Source organism: Parathielavia appendiculata (assembly GCF_033297405.1).
Source record: "Parathielavia appendiculata strain CBS 731.68 unplaced genomic scaffold N657scaffold_79, whole genome shotgun sequence".
In the NCBI taxonomy this organism is placed as follows: Eukaryota; Fungi; Ascomycota; class Sordariomycetes; order Sordariales; family Chaetomiaceae; genus Parathielavia; species Parathielavia appendiculata.
The window spans coordinates 1-12,445 of NW_026944298.1; the positions used below are offsets into that span (position 1 = coordinate 1).

Below are 12,445 nucleotides of genomic sequence, written 5' to 3' on the forward strand. Positions count from 1 at the left end.
TGGCCGCATCCTCCAGCGATTGCATCGCTTCACGGACTTTCGCACTCGGTTTTAGGGCGCGGCTCGGTCGTTTCGGTGACGGTGGGCGGTCGGCCACCTCGATCACTGCCTCAGGTTGCGCCGCCGCCGCCATCTCGCGCTCCCTTGGCAGGGCGGCTCACCTTCCGAAAAAACCGATTTTCTGTTGGATTGAGCTGACAAGTACCGCGGTCAAAAAGGGCAGATAAAAAGAAGTTCCTCCCTCTCTCGCCTCAGGGTTGTGCAGACTGTGCCTTTTTCAGTTTGTCGATGTCTGGAATTGTCGCGTCTAAAGCGGCACTTTACGCGCTGTCACGGGCTCAAAACCAGTGACACCCAGAGTAGATAACCCTAACCCAAGAGACATCCATCCGGGTTGCAACACGACTGACTCGAAAGGTTTGTATCTCGGCTGCAGCTTTCCAGCACCATGAGAACAAATCCAGGAGCCTAATGAGCCGAGTGGCGTTCCTGAATTGACTTTCATCAAAATTTCTCTGTCGGGTCGTAGGTTGTGGCAGTTGAGTTGTTTCGCGAGTTCTCTACCCCTGTATTGTACCAGTACAGCATGGGGCTTATCCGTACTGCATAAACATTTGTCCTAACCCTGGTTCCCAACTGGAAGATGGCAACTCCAGTCGAGTCAATCAAGCTTGAACATCAACAAAACACAAGTCCATTCAGCCAAGTCATCATGTCAATGTCATGAAACTCTGAGTACAGGTATGGATACTATGGAACTCTGAGTACGGAAGCCATGGAACCCAAGAACTCTGAGTACCTCTCTGGGTAGAATTCGTGGCGCACATCTGACTTGCTGACGGCTCGTTCTTGCCAAGATATGGCGAAGTAGACTCGGAGGACAAAGATAACGACAAACGTCGACTTGGCAAAAAGATACATGGTTTTTCAGTTACTGCCAACCGCCTGGCTCGATCTAAATATTGGCGACAACAGCCTGATGAGGCAAAAAGTTGTACTGTGGTGACTCAACGCGCTACTCATTCTACCTGGGAGGGAAAGCACCATCGGATCCAAAGATGTGGTCGCCAGACATGAAAGCAGTCCGGGCAACGATCAAGTACGCAATGGCGACAGGGAGACTGGATCTTGACGAGGAAGGACGGAGATTGGATCATTCACAGTAGGGGAATTCCACTAACACTACACAGCCTCAGCCAGCAGATCCCGCTTTAGCTGCTGAAGATAGGACGCTGAACACTTGGAGAACGCAGCCTCCAAGTCGATCTGCTAAACTAAGTCAAGAGGCAACAGGTGGCGTGAGAAAAGGGGAGAGAGTAGAGGGCTTGTACGAGTTGATGACCGAACGTCAACGAATGGGATGTAGTTAGCGTGCCAAGGCCCTTTAGGCTTCGTGCCTCCGGGCGAAATAAATTCCATCCATCAACGCGCTACTACTCCATCCTTTTCCACCAGACATCAATATCACCACCGTTTGCTCAGTTCCATTGAGTCTGCGAGGGCAAACAATGGACGCAAGTGTCGAGCTGAGGTGTCGTTGCTCTGGATTACACCAGCTGAAACAGTGAAGTGATATTCGGATTTTGTCGATACTACACTAGTCTTACATCAGCAATTTGAGGGTTTACAATGTCCATTTGTCTTGGGTTGTCAGGTGCTCGGTGAGCACAAGTATTGAGGAGATACCACGCCAGGGGCAGACCTTTATTTTCAGTGTCCTTCCTACGGCAGCAATGCGCATCCGTCTCAACCGCATATGCTTTCTGTGTATATAAGGACGTCGCAACTCTCGAATATTCTCACATCTTTGACAGGAAACCCAACATTTCTCCTACTGCACCTGCCATCACCAGACAGCCTCACAACATGCACCTCTCTGCTAGTATCATCACTCTTTTGGGAATTGGCTCCGCTGTGGCGCAACGCCGAGTCTGTCCTGACGCAAACGGCCTCCTCTACATAGCCAGCAACAATGGTCGCTATCTAATCGAGTGCGAGATTGAGTATTGGACTCCAATCAACCTACACTCTTCGGAGACCGGAGGCCCGCTCGAGTGCGCCGAGTAAGTTTCAGTTGCCTCCTCCTTTGTCTTGCTAAAACGACCTCAGTGAATGAACGACGAGATGCTAATCTGATTACTATGTAGTGAATGTGATCTGTGGACCATGTATTACCCAGGAAATCCTTGCGGTGCGGGCAGCTGGGAGAAGTCGACCAGCGTGTGCTACCTGAAGCCGGGCGATCTCAGCAACTCTGAGACTAGGAACAACACGAATGTCATCTCGCTTGGTCGATTTTTCTGAGGGGATTCCTAGAATCGGATGGTTTCTGTATGACTCGGTCGGACTCGGACTGTTCCATGTTGAAGGTTTCATGTACCGTCACAGCTCTGGCGTCCCTCAACGGGTGCCGGTATTGGTTTGTAAGTCGCAACATCTCATGACTATGTCCTGGACAATCTAGGAGAGTAACAATGGGCTTTGTACCGCAATGGGCTCTGTACCGCAATGGACTTTGTACCGCAATGGGCTTTGTACCGTGTATCTTGTCTCTGAGCTGATACAAATCCACACTAGCTGACCGTATCCCCGAGTTGATTATGACATCAATTGTCCTGCGGGGATAGCTGTGGGTGGCACATATGCCATCTAGACATCTACACCTTCAGTGAGAACTCTCCTGTCGCTCTTGAGTTATTCTATTCTATTATGATTTGTATGGCCGTGTCTGAGGCGAGCTGGGAAGAAGGCCGGGCCGCATGGCTTTAACCGTGCGGCACAGCAAGATATGAACAAGACGCCACAGCCGCGACTCCTCCCAAGACCTTCCGATAACCATCCATTCATCCCGTCCCTTAACCTCTATGACTTCCTCGGCCCTCTTGACGAGATGAGCGCCGACAACGGGCCGGTCACGCCTGCATGGGGTGCCCTCCCGTAGAGCGGTATCTGATTGTCAGTTCTTTTTCCCGCGCTCAACCTCCCCTTTGTTTGCAGCCAGGCAGCACCTGAGCCTCACTTCAATGTTGCTGCAAGTCTGTGGGCGGTGGCTAACCACAACCCTAGCGGAACTGGGATCATTCGTCTGAGCTGAACACCGAGGAGCAGTGACGGCAGCTGGTGGAGGCCTAAATTGAGGGGGATGTGCTCGGCCCGGAGCTGCTCGCTTCGCTGCCATCTCGCCTCCCCACGGGTGCCGAGGTAACCAAGAATCTTGCCCTGTGGCGGCCGTAGAAGCTGCGCCGCATCGCCGCTGTCCACCTCGGCCTTGTTCCTGACGAAGGCCAGGGGCCATATTTCTACCTTCTACGCACGTATTACGGGGGCGGCGCCGATGATGCTGCCAAGTTGCGCAGCTGGCTGGACGAGGATCTGAACAACTCAGAGATCGAGGCCGGTTATGAGTGGTCCACTGTGCAGAGCTGTTTGACGTTGGCGACTGCTGGCAAGAAGTGTATAACGTGTTCCACGAGTTGGCCGCGCCCGAACCGGATCGCCGTTGTACCGAAAGCATGTTGAGTCGGCGCAGAACCGAGCGAAGAGGCCTCATCAAGAATGGCACCGACGAGTCTGAGGATGAACACTATGCGGACGCCATCAGGCAGGTTGTGGCGTTGGGCGGGCCGCCGTGGCTTATTTCACAGGATGAGACGGCCTTCGAAACGGAGGAGTTGGGCCTGATATTCCAGGATATGAAGGGGAACCCGTTACATTACACTGAACTTCCCTTCTTTCGACATCATTGCGAAGATTGTACTTTGGGCTCCGTATGACCAGACGGGGATTATTGCTCTTGTTGCCATCATCAGGGTAACAGAGCCTCTTTGGGTTCCGCAAAAGTGCTGGACGGCAAGCCATCGTCCGGTCAAGGAGGTTGAATCGAACCTTACATGTTGAATGAGTTCTACGGCAGGTGGGAGGAGGCCATGACGTACGAGGGATGGTGGGAGCATTCCAATGCGCCCAAGGAGTATAGGATCCGGGGCAAAATCATGGGCCGGTTGTTTCCGGTGTTAAGGGCAGGTCGTCAGACGCTGGTAGCGTCTGACCCTCACACTGCTCGCGGCGTATGTCATGAAAGCGATGAAGATCTAAGCTGATATTAGCCTTTCTCTCGCGACTCTCCAGGATATTTTGGCTGGGCCGCATCCTATACAAGGGCCGACGCCATTATCTGAGCGTCATTGTCGCCGCAGCTGCGGATCTGACGAAACCGGCGACTCGACGTATGGTTGTGGACGCCCGACGACAGCAAGATATTGTTGGGACTGCAAGGAATCCGGGTACCGGGAACGTGGAGGGACGATAGAGCTGTAATGAACCGCTCCTCTGAACCATCAATTCGTGGGGATTGGGTAGTGACTACAGCCGATCAAGGCCCGGCTTGGAGAAGGCCGGGGTTGGACTATTCGGGCTCACATGCACCTGCCGGTTCAATCAGAGATGAGGACGCCACGTTCCTTGTTCCTATTGACTAGTCAGCACCAAGCATCGAGTACAAAAGAGACATGGAACTTATCCTCAAAAAGAGGGGCTGCCCTTCCGCCATTTCTGGAGGGAGGGCAACCAGGACCGCCCCCAAGGGCCCGTCCTTTTCCAACCGATCGACCTCAGAAAGCAAAGCCCTCCCCAGAGAACCCGAAAATCCAGTCAGCCGAAAGAAACGGGCTCCATGCACCAGACAAGCACGAAGCTTTGACTCCAACTCGAGATGGGTCCCGGGCCTGGTCCGCCTCAGCCAGCCGCCTTCATCCAGGACTCCTGGTTCGAAGCATTGGTTCTCAGCCAGCCGACCAACCTTCATTCCCATTCCCCTACGAGTTGTCAGGCCTTCCGCAACGCCAAGCCCGTAGTAGAAACCCGCCGTCGTCGATGAACATCTTGTCAAAATCGGCAACCAAAGCCGCAATGCCGAATGTCGAAAAGCCCGCCCTACCAAGCATCTCTCCGTATGTATCGCACTGCCAACGGGGACTCGTTTTTGTTTCCTCTCCCATCACCACACCATCCGAAGACGGGGGGGACAAGGACGGCAGGTACCGCACGGACAAAAGACATCCTCAAAAAACCGTGCTATCATCTCCTACCCGTACCGTCTTTCAGGCCCGGCGGAGGCAGGGTGTGTCAGAGACACTGAGGCTTTGGCGTCTCGCCGGACGTAGGGCAGGGCCTACGAGGACGAGTTAATGCGCCTGGTCGGACCACATGGTTTTTGTTCCATGACGCGTGGGGCAGGTTTCGCCGCAGCGCGGTCCGTGGGAGTCGGCGGAGTCGCGGGTCGTCGGATACGCATGCAAAGAGAAGGGGTGGAAGTCGAGGGTACCGAGAGCGTGGCAGCAGGGCGGGAAGGGGTATCATCCGTTGGACATATCCGTATGTAGTCTGGCAACCCTCGCTCACCCGAGGGTGATTCCATCGAGGCGAGCTGCAGACGGGAAGGGGAGAAATGTCCTGGATGACCGTGTGGAGCTGAGGCTACGCTCTCCCTCTCATTCCGAGGCTGCTCCGAGGGAAGACGGCCAGAAAGGAGCATGCCAAGCAGACGAGCTGCCAGAACGTATCCGCCGAACCCGGTCGTCCAGACAACACCACCACCGACAATCCATCGTGACCAGAGTACCAGATCCAGTGTCCCAACCCGACGAGCGGCCTCGGGCCAGAGGCGCTTACCGTGTGGACTCATGGGAAGGGACAGTCGCCCACCCATGACAGGTGACTGGGGCTCGGATGCCGCCGGTCGGCCCATGCCGTCACCGGAGCCTCGGCTGCACCACTTTTCAGCGGCCAGCAGCAACTCGGCTCGTCGGACAGCGCGGGCGTGAAAGGCGGTTGCCAAATGACTGTAAAAGCGCAATACTTGTGAACCAAAAGAATACTTAGGGTTAAGTTCCGAGACCAATTCGCCTCCGTGGGACTGGCTTGCCCTGCTGGACAAGAAGTTGACCACAGTAGATCCGAGCGCGGCAAGCTTGAGAGGCACCCGATACGGGATCGAAGCTGCGACGTACTGCGGGGGTCCAGATCCCAATGAGGCGGTCGAGACGACATTCCTCGCGGAAAATCGGAATCGGAGAACTGTGGGGAAGGCGTGGTGCGAGATGGGATGCTCAAGGCGAAAGATGCTGGCGAGGAGGGCGAGTCGACACTGGAATCGGCGGCTTGGGTTGTGTAACTCGATGTGCATTGACAAAATTGCATCTCGAGCGGACTTCATGAGTTTGACGCGCGTTAAGCCAGTACGATTCCATCTGGACAACGTGAGGGCAGTTTGGCGGGTTTGGGGGTTTGGAATGGAGGAGATGAATTGGAGTCGAAGGAAGCGACGCGCTTATACCCATGAGACGCGTCAGGTTCCAGGAAGGTCGGGTAGAAAGTACATCCGTACTATGCTCGCCCCACTAATGCCATGGCCCCACATCTTACCGGGTTTGGGGTCGCACGGGCTTTCAATTTGCAGGGCAGAGTCTTCGCTCTTCCATGCCTTCCATCAGTGCATCCTGTTGAGGAGACTAATGTCAGCCGCTGCCTGACATCTCAAACATTTACTGATAGACGTTGCCATTTTGGGGTACCTCATTGAGTGGAGGCCCGCTCAGCGTTAACCTACCACTTGACTGTATCTAAAGGCTTTCCGGCCCTGCAGCCCCGGCGCAGAACCGGATCTCTCCTTCGCAATCCATACAAGAATTTACCTCTGGCACGCGCCACTATCGAGTTTCTTCTTCCTTTTCTTTCGGTTGCCTATTTGATACCTAGTTCAATATGTCGCAGCCCGAACGTGGCCAAGTGTTGCTGGAATCTATCGTTGAGGTTGGCACCAACGCCTTCAACCCAGCTGCGCCCGAGAGTATACGACCAACGAGGATCGCGGAGTTTGACGACTTGATTGAAAGGTTAGCCTAGCTACCAGCCCTTTCATCCCGTGCCCTTCAGCTCTGACTGGTACCTCAGGACCAAAACACTCAACCTGCTCGCCGCCCTCAACAAGCTCATCCGGCCCGGCGCTGTTCCGCCATGGCTACGCCCCAAGATCATGGAGAAGCTGACTTGCGTGCCGCTTCGCCCAGACGGCGTTCGGGGAACACTGGAGTTTGTCGTCTCGGTGCATCCCTCAAGTACCGTCAAGGCATCCGAAGCCGCCGTTCCCCAGAAAAAGGGGGCCAACATCACCCAGGAAGCGCTCGAGCTTGCCTCCAAGGTCCTATCGAATCCCCCCAAGTCAGTAACGCCCGAGACATGGTACTCGACCATCTCAGCGCAGCTGCTGCAGTTGCTTGACGGAAATGAGGGGCCGGACTTGACCAAGGCTGCCTCTTATGTCATTGGTTTCGGTATCTTAGGAAGACAGATATCGGGAGCCCCAGGTACGCCGTTACCGTTCATACAGCCCTGTCTCGGTTGCTTTCTTCGGCTAATACTGCTGTCTTCAGGCACGCCGGGTTACCGTTTCTTTGCGATGCCATTACTTGGTCCCATCCAACCTCCTCCCGGGCTTGACTTTGATAAAGATGCAGATACCGAACCCGGCGACGGCATTGTTTACGCCGGCAGGTACCGGGTTCTTGTCCCGTACGATGACCTGGTCACGGCACTTCGTCGACTGCATTCGTTGCTGCTTTTGCACCCCAATCCAAACCTGTGCAAGCGGCTGCTCAGTCCAATCATTCTCGGTCTCTGGGCGCTTGCATCCTGGTCTGAACCGCAACCACATGCCGCGGAGAAAGTGTGCAAGCCTGCGCTGGAGTTATTAAAGGTCTACTTAAAAGTAGCGCCAGCTCCCGACCGTATCCTTCAGCTGATCCACAACCTGGGCTACCGTGGCGGCTATGACAAAAACACTCCTGAATGGACCTACAAGGGCACAGAGACAGGTTTGATTCGAATCGTGGACGCCAGGCAACGCGCCGGGGATCTCAGCGTCTCCGCATCAGGTCTCACTTTAGGAAACATCGACCAGAAGGCTTCGAAGCTCTTGGACATTGTTTCATCGAGCCTTTCTGACGCCGATATCTCGACTGCCTTTCTGGAACTCCTCAAGAGATGGCTAAAGTCGGCCAGGGGTTCAAAAAGGGGCGAAATTGTCGTCAAGGAGGCAGAAGAGAAGGATCCCATTGTCCAATTGCACGAGATGAAGACGCTCCAGGCCATGTTGGAGAGGTTCCCTGAGAAGCTAGCTACTCAACCCACCCACCTCATCGATCTCGTGAGCCAGATCCTAGCCGGCTTGGGAGACGCCTTGGACGGTAACGAAGAAGTCATTGGGATAGCACTCAGTCTCTTAAACGTGGTCATCACGGCTCCAGGCTTCCGGAGGTCGGGCGTGGACCCCAACGTCCTTAGCCTGATTGAGTCATCTCTCGACAAGCTTTCCAAAGCCCCCAACGACCTTTCGCAAACAGCATCCAACCTCCGCCTCCTCCTCGTCTACCGGGATGAGCTTGATCCCAGCTCGTCTACCACCAGTGCTCCCACAGACCAGCAAATTGAGGACAGGAAAACCTACAGTCTCGCCATCTCATACATTACCGAAGCGGAGGCTCCACCCCCGATCCGCGCCGAAGGTCTCAACCTGATATCAACCCTCATCACGTCAAACTCCCCAATCCTCGACATCCCTGGCATCCTCGTACTCCTTTCGTCACTGATGTCCGACTCGGACGAATTCATCTACCTCCGCATTATCAAACTCTACACCCTCCTCTGCAACCGCCACCCTCAATCCGTCGTGCGCGAACTAACGGACCACTTCCTCGACGCCAAGGAAACCCACCCGCTCGATGCCCGCCTGCGCTTCGGCGAGGCGCTGCTGCAGGTGATCCAGCGCCTGGGGGAGACCTTTACGGCCTCGCTCGCCCAGGAGACGGGCACGGCGCTGGTGGCAGTCGCGGGCCGGCGCGGGCGCAGGCCTAAGACGGAGGCCAGACAGCGGCGCGAGGCGAGGGCGCAGGAGAAGCGGAACCGCGAGGCGGCCGAGGCGTGGGGCGGCGAGCTGCCGGACATGAGCGACGACCACGACGTGCCAGAGGAGGAGAGAATGCGGAACGAAGCGCTGGAGAGGATCGTCGAGGGGTGGGAGAGCAAGCGCGGGAGCGAGGATGTAAGGGTGCGCGCGTCGGCACTGTCGGTCCTCGGGGCGGCGGTCGAGGTGAATCTTGTGGGCTTGGGAAAGGAGATAGTCACCGGCGCGGTGGACTTGTGCTTGTCTGTGTTGCAGCTGGAGAGGGAGGTGGAGAAGGGGATTTTGAGGAGGGCGGCGGTCGTGTTTGTGCTGAGCTTTGTAAGGGCGCTCGAGGAGGCCAGGGAGAACGGAAGGGATCTCGGGTTTGGGTTTGGCAAGACGGCGCAGGAGGACGTGATGCGCACGTTGAGGTATGTTGCTGAGACGGACAACGACGGGCTGGTGGTGCAGCATGCGCGGGATGCGGTCGAGAGCTTGGAGAATTGGCAGCTTATCAGGCTGCTGCCGGCGGCCTCGGAGCGCAGTCAAGCTGCGTTGCGCGGTGGGTTGATGAAGTTGGCTGGACTGGAGATTGACCCGGAGAGGTCCCTTGCTGGCCGGGAAAGCTCGACGCCGAAGCCGAAGCCGAAGATTGAGGAGGTCGAGTAGGTTAGTGAAATACGGATCAGGAATACAAAAAAGAACTCTGTATCTCCTTTCCCTCTCCCTCTCCCTCTCCCTCTCCCTCTCCCTCTTCCTCTCCCTCTTCCTTTTCTCCTTCCTCTCTTCTCCCAGCTCCCTCCAGCTCCTCCTCTTCCTTTTTTTCCTCCCCTTTTGCTCCCTCTTCTTCTTCTCCCTCTCCCTCTTCATCTTTTTTTACTTACTTTTTCTCACTCTCCTCTTCTTACTCTTCATTCTATTCATCCCTTTCCTCTGTCACGGGTCGTGACAGTGTGAGGTTCATGTGCGCAACTCCTGGTTCGACTGGACAGTTCGAACCACGGTCCCTCTTTTGAGGGTGTTACGCAGTGGTCAGTTGCGCCCACCCGTGACATTCTCTTTCTCTCCTCCTTACCATAATTTAATGTTCTCCCTTCTCTACTACACAACTACCGCACCAGTGAACTTCTTATCTCAATGGCTATGCTTATAGCGAATTGATAATTCTCCAGCAGCCATTTCTTATCTGCAGTGCTACGAACAAATGCGGTGGGCAGATGTGGTGTGTGGTGTTCCCATTGAGCTTTGAATCTCTCCCATCTACAATCAATAACGCCTATATAATGACGGGTCTGGACTCTGGACTTAACTCTAACTATCATATACGACCATACCTAGCAGAAAACTTGCGGTTGTGTTGGCGCTTTTGTAGGACATTTTGAGCTCTGACTACTGTAACGATGTCTTATTTCAGGGCAGTTTGGTAGATGTTTTGGAAGCGATGGCACTTGAAACTCGGAAAATGAGTTACCGGTGTCGTACCCTGGTCAGGGGTAATACACAGCTGTTACATAAGGTCTGCGAGGTACCCAGATAACTTGAGGAGACGAAGAGAACTCAATTGACAGATTCTGGGCTGGTCCTAAGCACTCGAAAAGTGCACTGTTTTAACGGCTCCCATAAAGTGTGTCACCGTGGAATTGTGGCTGTTGGCTTTCCAACAGAATCACTGGCTGCACTATGAAGCTGTAACAACTGGCACCTGTCGCCGGGCGTTGCCGACCCGACCAGCCGTGCCGTTACAGTATAAAAGGAGGCGATTCATTGTATACTTAGCATTATATATAAGATAGCAGCTTTCTATAACTTCTAGGGTGCTTCTAGCTGCTGAGCGAAGATGTTAAGTAAGGGGTCACTGTCGATGACGAATCTCGAAGCGGCAACTTCTGAAAGGGACTCCTGAAGGTTATAACTTGTCAACGAGGTGAGGTTCGGTGAAGCCAAAAGGTTCACAACAAGTGCACAAGTGTCATGAACCCTTTGGCTTCACCGAACCTCACCCCGTTGTCAAATTAAACCTTCAGGAGTCCCTTTCAGAAGTTGGGGTTTCAAGATTCGTCACACGTTGCTTACTCCCTTTGGTTCTGTCACGGCTTGACTGAAGGTTACCCATCGCCATGGCACCCAACACCCCGAATATCCCCGCTCTGCAGGCCCAGGCCGCAGGAGGCAACACCACGGCAACTGCCCAGGCACTCGAGCAGGCCAATGTCTGCAACGCTCAACTCGAACGAGAGCTCGCCTACCTGCGCGGTCAGACCGCCAAGGCCAAGATGGAGGCACTAGCCAAGTACGGAGGATCCAAGGAGGAGCTCGCTGGATGGCTTGTCCAGATGAGAGCCTACTTCCTCTACTACGCGGAGCGATTCGTCAACGAAGCCCAGAAGGTTGGGTACGCGGCCTCCCGACTTGAGGACAAGGCGCTTGGATGGTTCGAACCGACCTTGGACGACTACCTGAAGCACGCGAACGACGAAGAAGAGCAGGAGGAGGTCACTCAGGAGGTGTTTGCCAACTACGCCAAATTCGAGGAAGAAATCCACAAGATGTTCGGAAACCGCGATGAAAACTGCACGCCCAGCAGCGACTCGCGCGACTTCGGCAGACCAAGTCAGCAGCGGCCTATGCCACCCAATTTCGACAAGACTCGCTGCGTTCCGCAATCAACGATGAAGGATTGATGCAGTTATTCTACGACGGTCTCAAGGACGAAGTCAAGGACGAGCTGTATAAGATAGATCGACCAGACACCCTCGACAAGTACATGGCAATGGCGATTCGGATCGATGACCGCCTGTACGCGCGCAAGCAGCAGCGCAAAGGCAAGGGCGGAGTGACTCCGACGTACCAGGCGAACGACAAGCGGATGCGCCAATACAAGAGCACGTCTTATGGCGCGCACGCAGGTGCGATGGACGTGGATGCCACCCAAGCTCAGAAGGAAGGAAGGAGGGGCGCCGCCAGAGATAAGGCAGGCGTCACCTGCTTCAATTGCGGCAAGAAAGGACACTTCAAACGCGACTGCCGCAGCGCCAAGAAAGATTGGGAACCGGTTCCAGGCAAGGAAGCAGCCACCATCGACAAGCACGTCAGAACCGTCGAAGTGGCAGCCGCCGGCTACGCTCAGGATGACTCCGACGTCGGGCGAGCCAACGCCTACGAACAAGCACTCGCCGACGCAGAGACAAGCACCAAAGATGAAAACCTGGAAACCGACGACAGAGGCGAAGTTGCACCACCCAGCCGAGCGCTCGAAACGGCTCGACTGTGGAGACGCACCCTAGCCCAGAACAACAACGGTCAGTGGAGAATTCGGAACGCGGGAGAACAAGAGGGACGGAACATCGCCTATCTCCAGAAGCGCGTGATTGAGCCGCGAGAAGAAAACGTCGGACTTGACAAACGACTTCACAAATTCGAGCAACCCCTGGATCACAACCAGCATATTATTATTATTCCTACACCGCTGTGCCCTAGGGCGTGCCGGACCTTCAACAACTTACTATA

General features: G+C 54.9%; 5 protein-coding genes across 5 annotated transcripts; 4 read left to right on the forward strand and 1 right to left on the reverse strand.

Moving 5' to 3' along the window:
- Positions 1–1,463: 1,463 nt before the first annotated feature.
- N657DRAFT_675849 (uncharacterized protein) lies at positions 1,464–4,484 on the forward strand. Its single transcript, XM_062795849.1, has 8 exons — positions 1,464–2,063; positions 2,148–2,290; positions 2,389–2,423; positions 2,783–2,911; positions 3,235–3,397; positions 3,454–3,706; positions 3,914–4,067; positions 4,129–4,484. The coding sequence occupies exons 1-8, from the start codon at positions 1,867–1,869 to the stop codon at positions 4,315–4,317; spliced, it is 1,263 nt and encodes a 420-aa protein (XP_062641734.1). The 5' UTR covers positions 1,464–1,866; the 3' UTR covers positions 4,318–4,484.
- A 527-nt stretch (positions 4,485–5,011) lies between these two features.
- Positions 5,012–6,322, reverse strand: N657DRAFT_465653 (uncharacterized protein). Its single transcript, XM_062787511.1, has one exon. It carries the CDS (start codon positions 6,212–6,214, stop codon positions 5,171–5,173), a length of 1,044 nt encoding a protein of 347 aa, XP_062641735.1. The 5' UTR covers positions 6,215–6,322; the 3' UTR covers positions 5,012–5,170.
- Positions 6,323–6,485: 163 nt separating this feature from the next.
- Positions 6,486–9,628, forward strand: N657DRAFT_694730 (uncharacterized protein). Its single transcript, XM_062797309.1, has 3 exons — positions 6,486–6,893; positions 6,952–7,364; positions 7,431–9,628. The coding sequence occupies exons 1-3, from the start codon at positions 6,763–6,765 to the stop codon at positions 9,605–9,607; spliced, it is 2,721 nt and encodes a 906-aa protein (XP_062641736.1). The 5' UTR covers positions 6,486–6,762; the 3' UTR covers positions 9,608–9,628.
- A 1,532-nt stretch (positions 9,629–11,160) lies between these two features.
- On the forward strand, positions 11,161–11,436 carry N657DRAFT_556411 (uncharacterized protein; the record flags this gene model as incomplete). The annotated part of the gene is made up of 1 exon (XM_062787943.1): positions 11,161–11,436. A coding segment is annotated over one exon (276 nt), but the record flags the coding sequence as incomplete, so codon positions are not given.
- Positions 11,437–11,849: 413 nt separating this feature from the next.
- N657DRAFT_629177 (uncharacterized protein) lies at positions 11,850–12,311 on the forward strand (the record flags this gene model as incomplete). The annotated part of the gene is made up of 1 exon (XM_062790865.1): positions 11,850–12,311. A coding segment is annotated over one exon (462 nt), but the record flags the coding sequence as incomplete, so codon positions are not given.
- Between the last annotated feature and the right edge of the window lie 134 nt (positions 12,312–12,445).

Bases quoted from the DNA above. Each gene is read 5' to 3' on its own strand.
- N657DRAFT_675849 (XM_062795849.1), top strand. From the start codon at position 1,867: ATGCACCTCTCTGCTAGTATCATCACTCTTTTGGGAATTGGCTCCGCT. The intron at 2,064-2,147 runs GTAAGTTTCAGT...ATTACTATGTAG, and splicing joins GGCCCGCTCGAGTGCGCCGA to TGAATGTGATCTGTGGACCA. The intron at 2,424-2,782 runs GTAAGTCGCAAC...CGTGCGGCACAG, and splicing joins ACGGGTGCCGGTATTGGTTT to CAAGATATGAACAAGACGCC.
- N657DRAFT_465653 (XM_062787511.1), bottom strand. From the start codon at position 6,214: ATGAAGTCCGCTCGAGATGCAATTTTGTCAATGCACATCGAGTTACAC.
- N657DRAFT_694730 (XM_062797309.1), top strand. From the start codon at position 6,763: ATGTCGCAGCCCGAACGTGGCCAAGTGTTGCTGGAATCTATCGTTGAG. The intron at 6,894-6,951 runs GTTAGCCTAGCT...CTGGTACCTCAG, and splicing joins TTTGACGACTTGATTGAAAG to GACCAAAACACTCAACCTGC. The intron at 7,365-7,430 runs GTACGCCGTTAC...TGCTGTCTTCAG, and splicing joins ACAGATATCGGGAGCCCCAG to GCACGCCGGGTTACCGTTTC.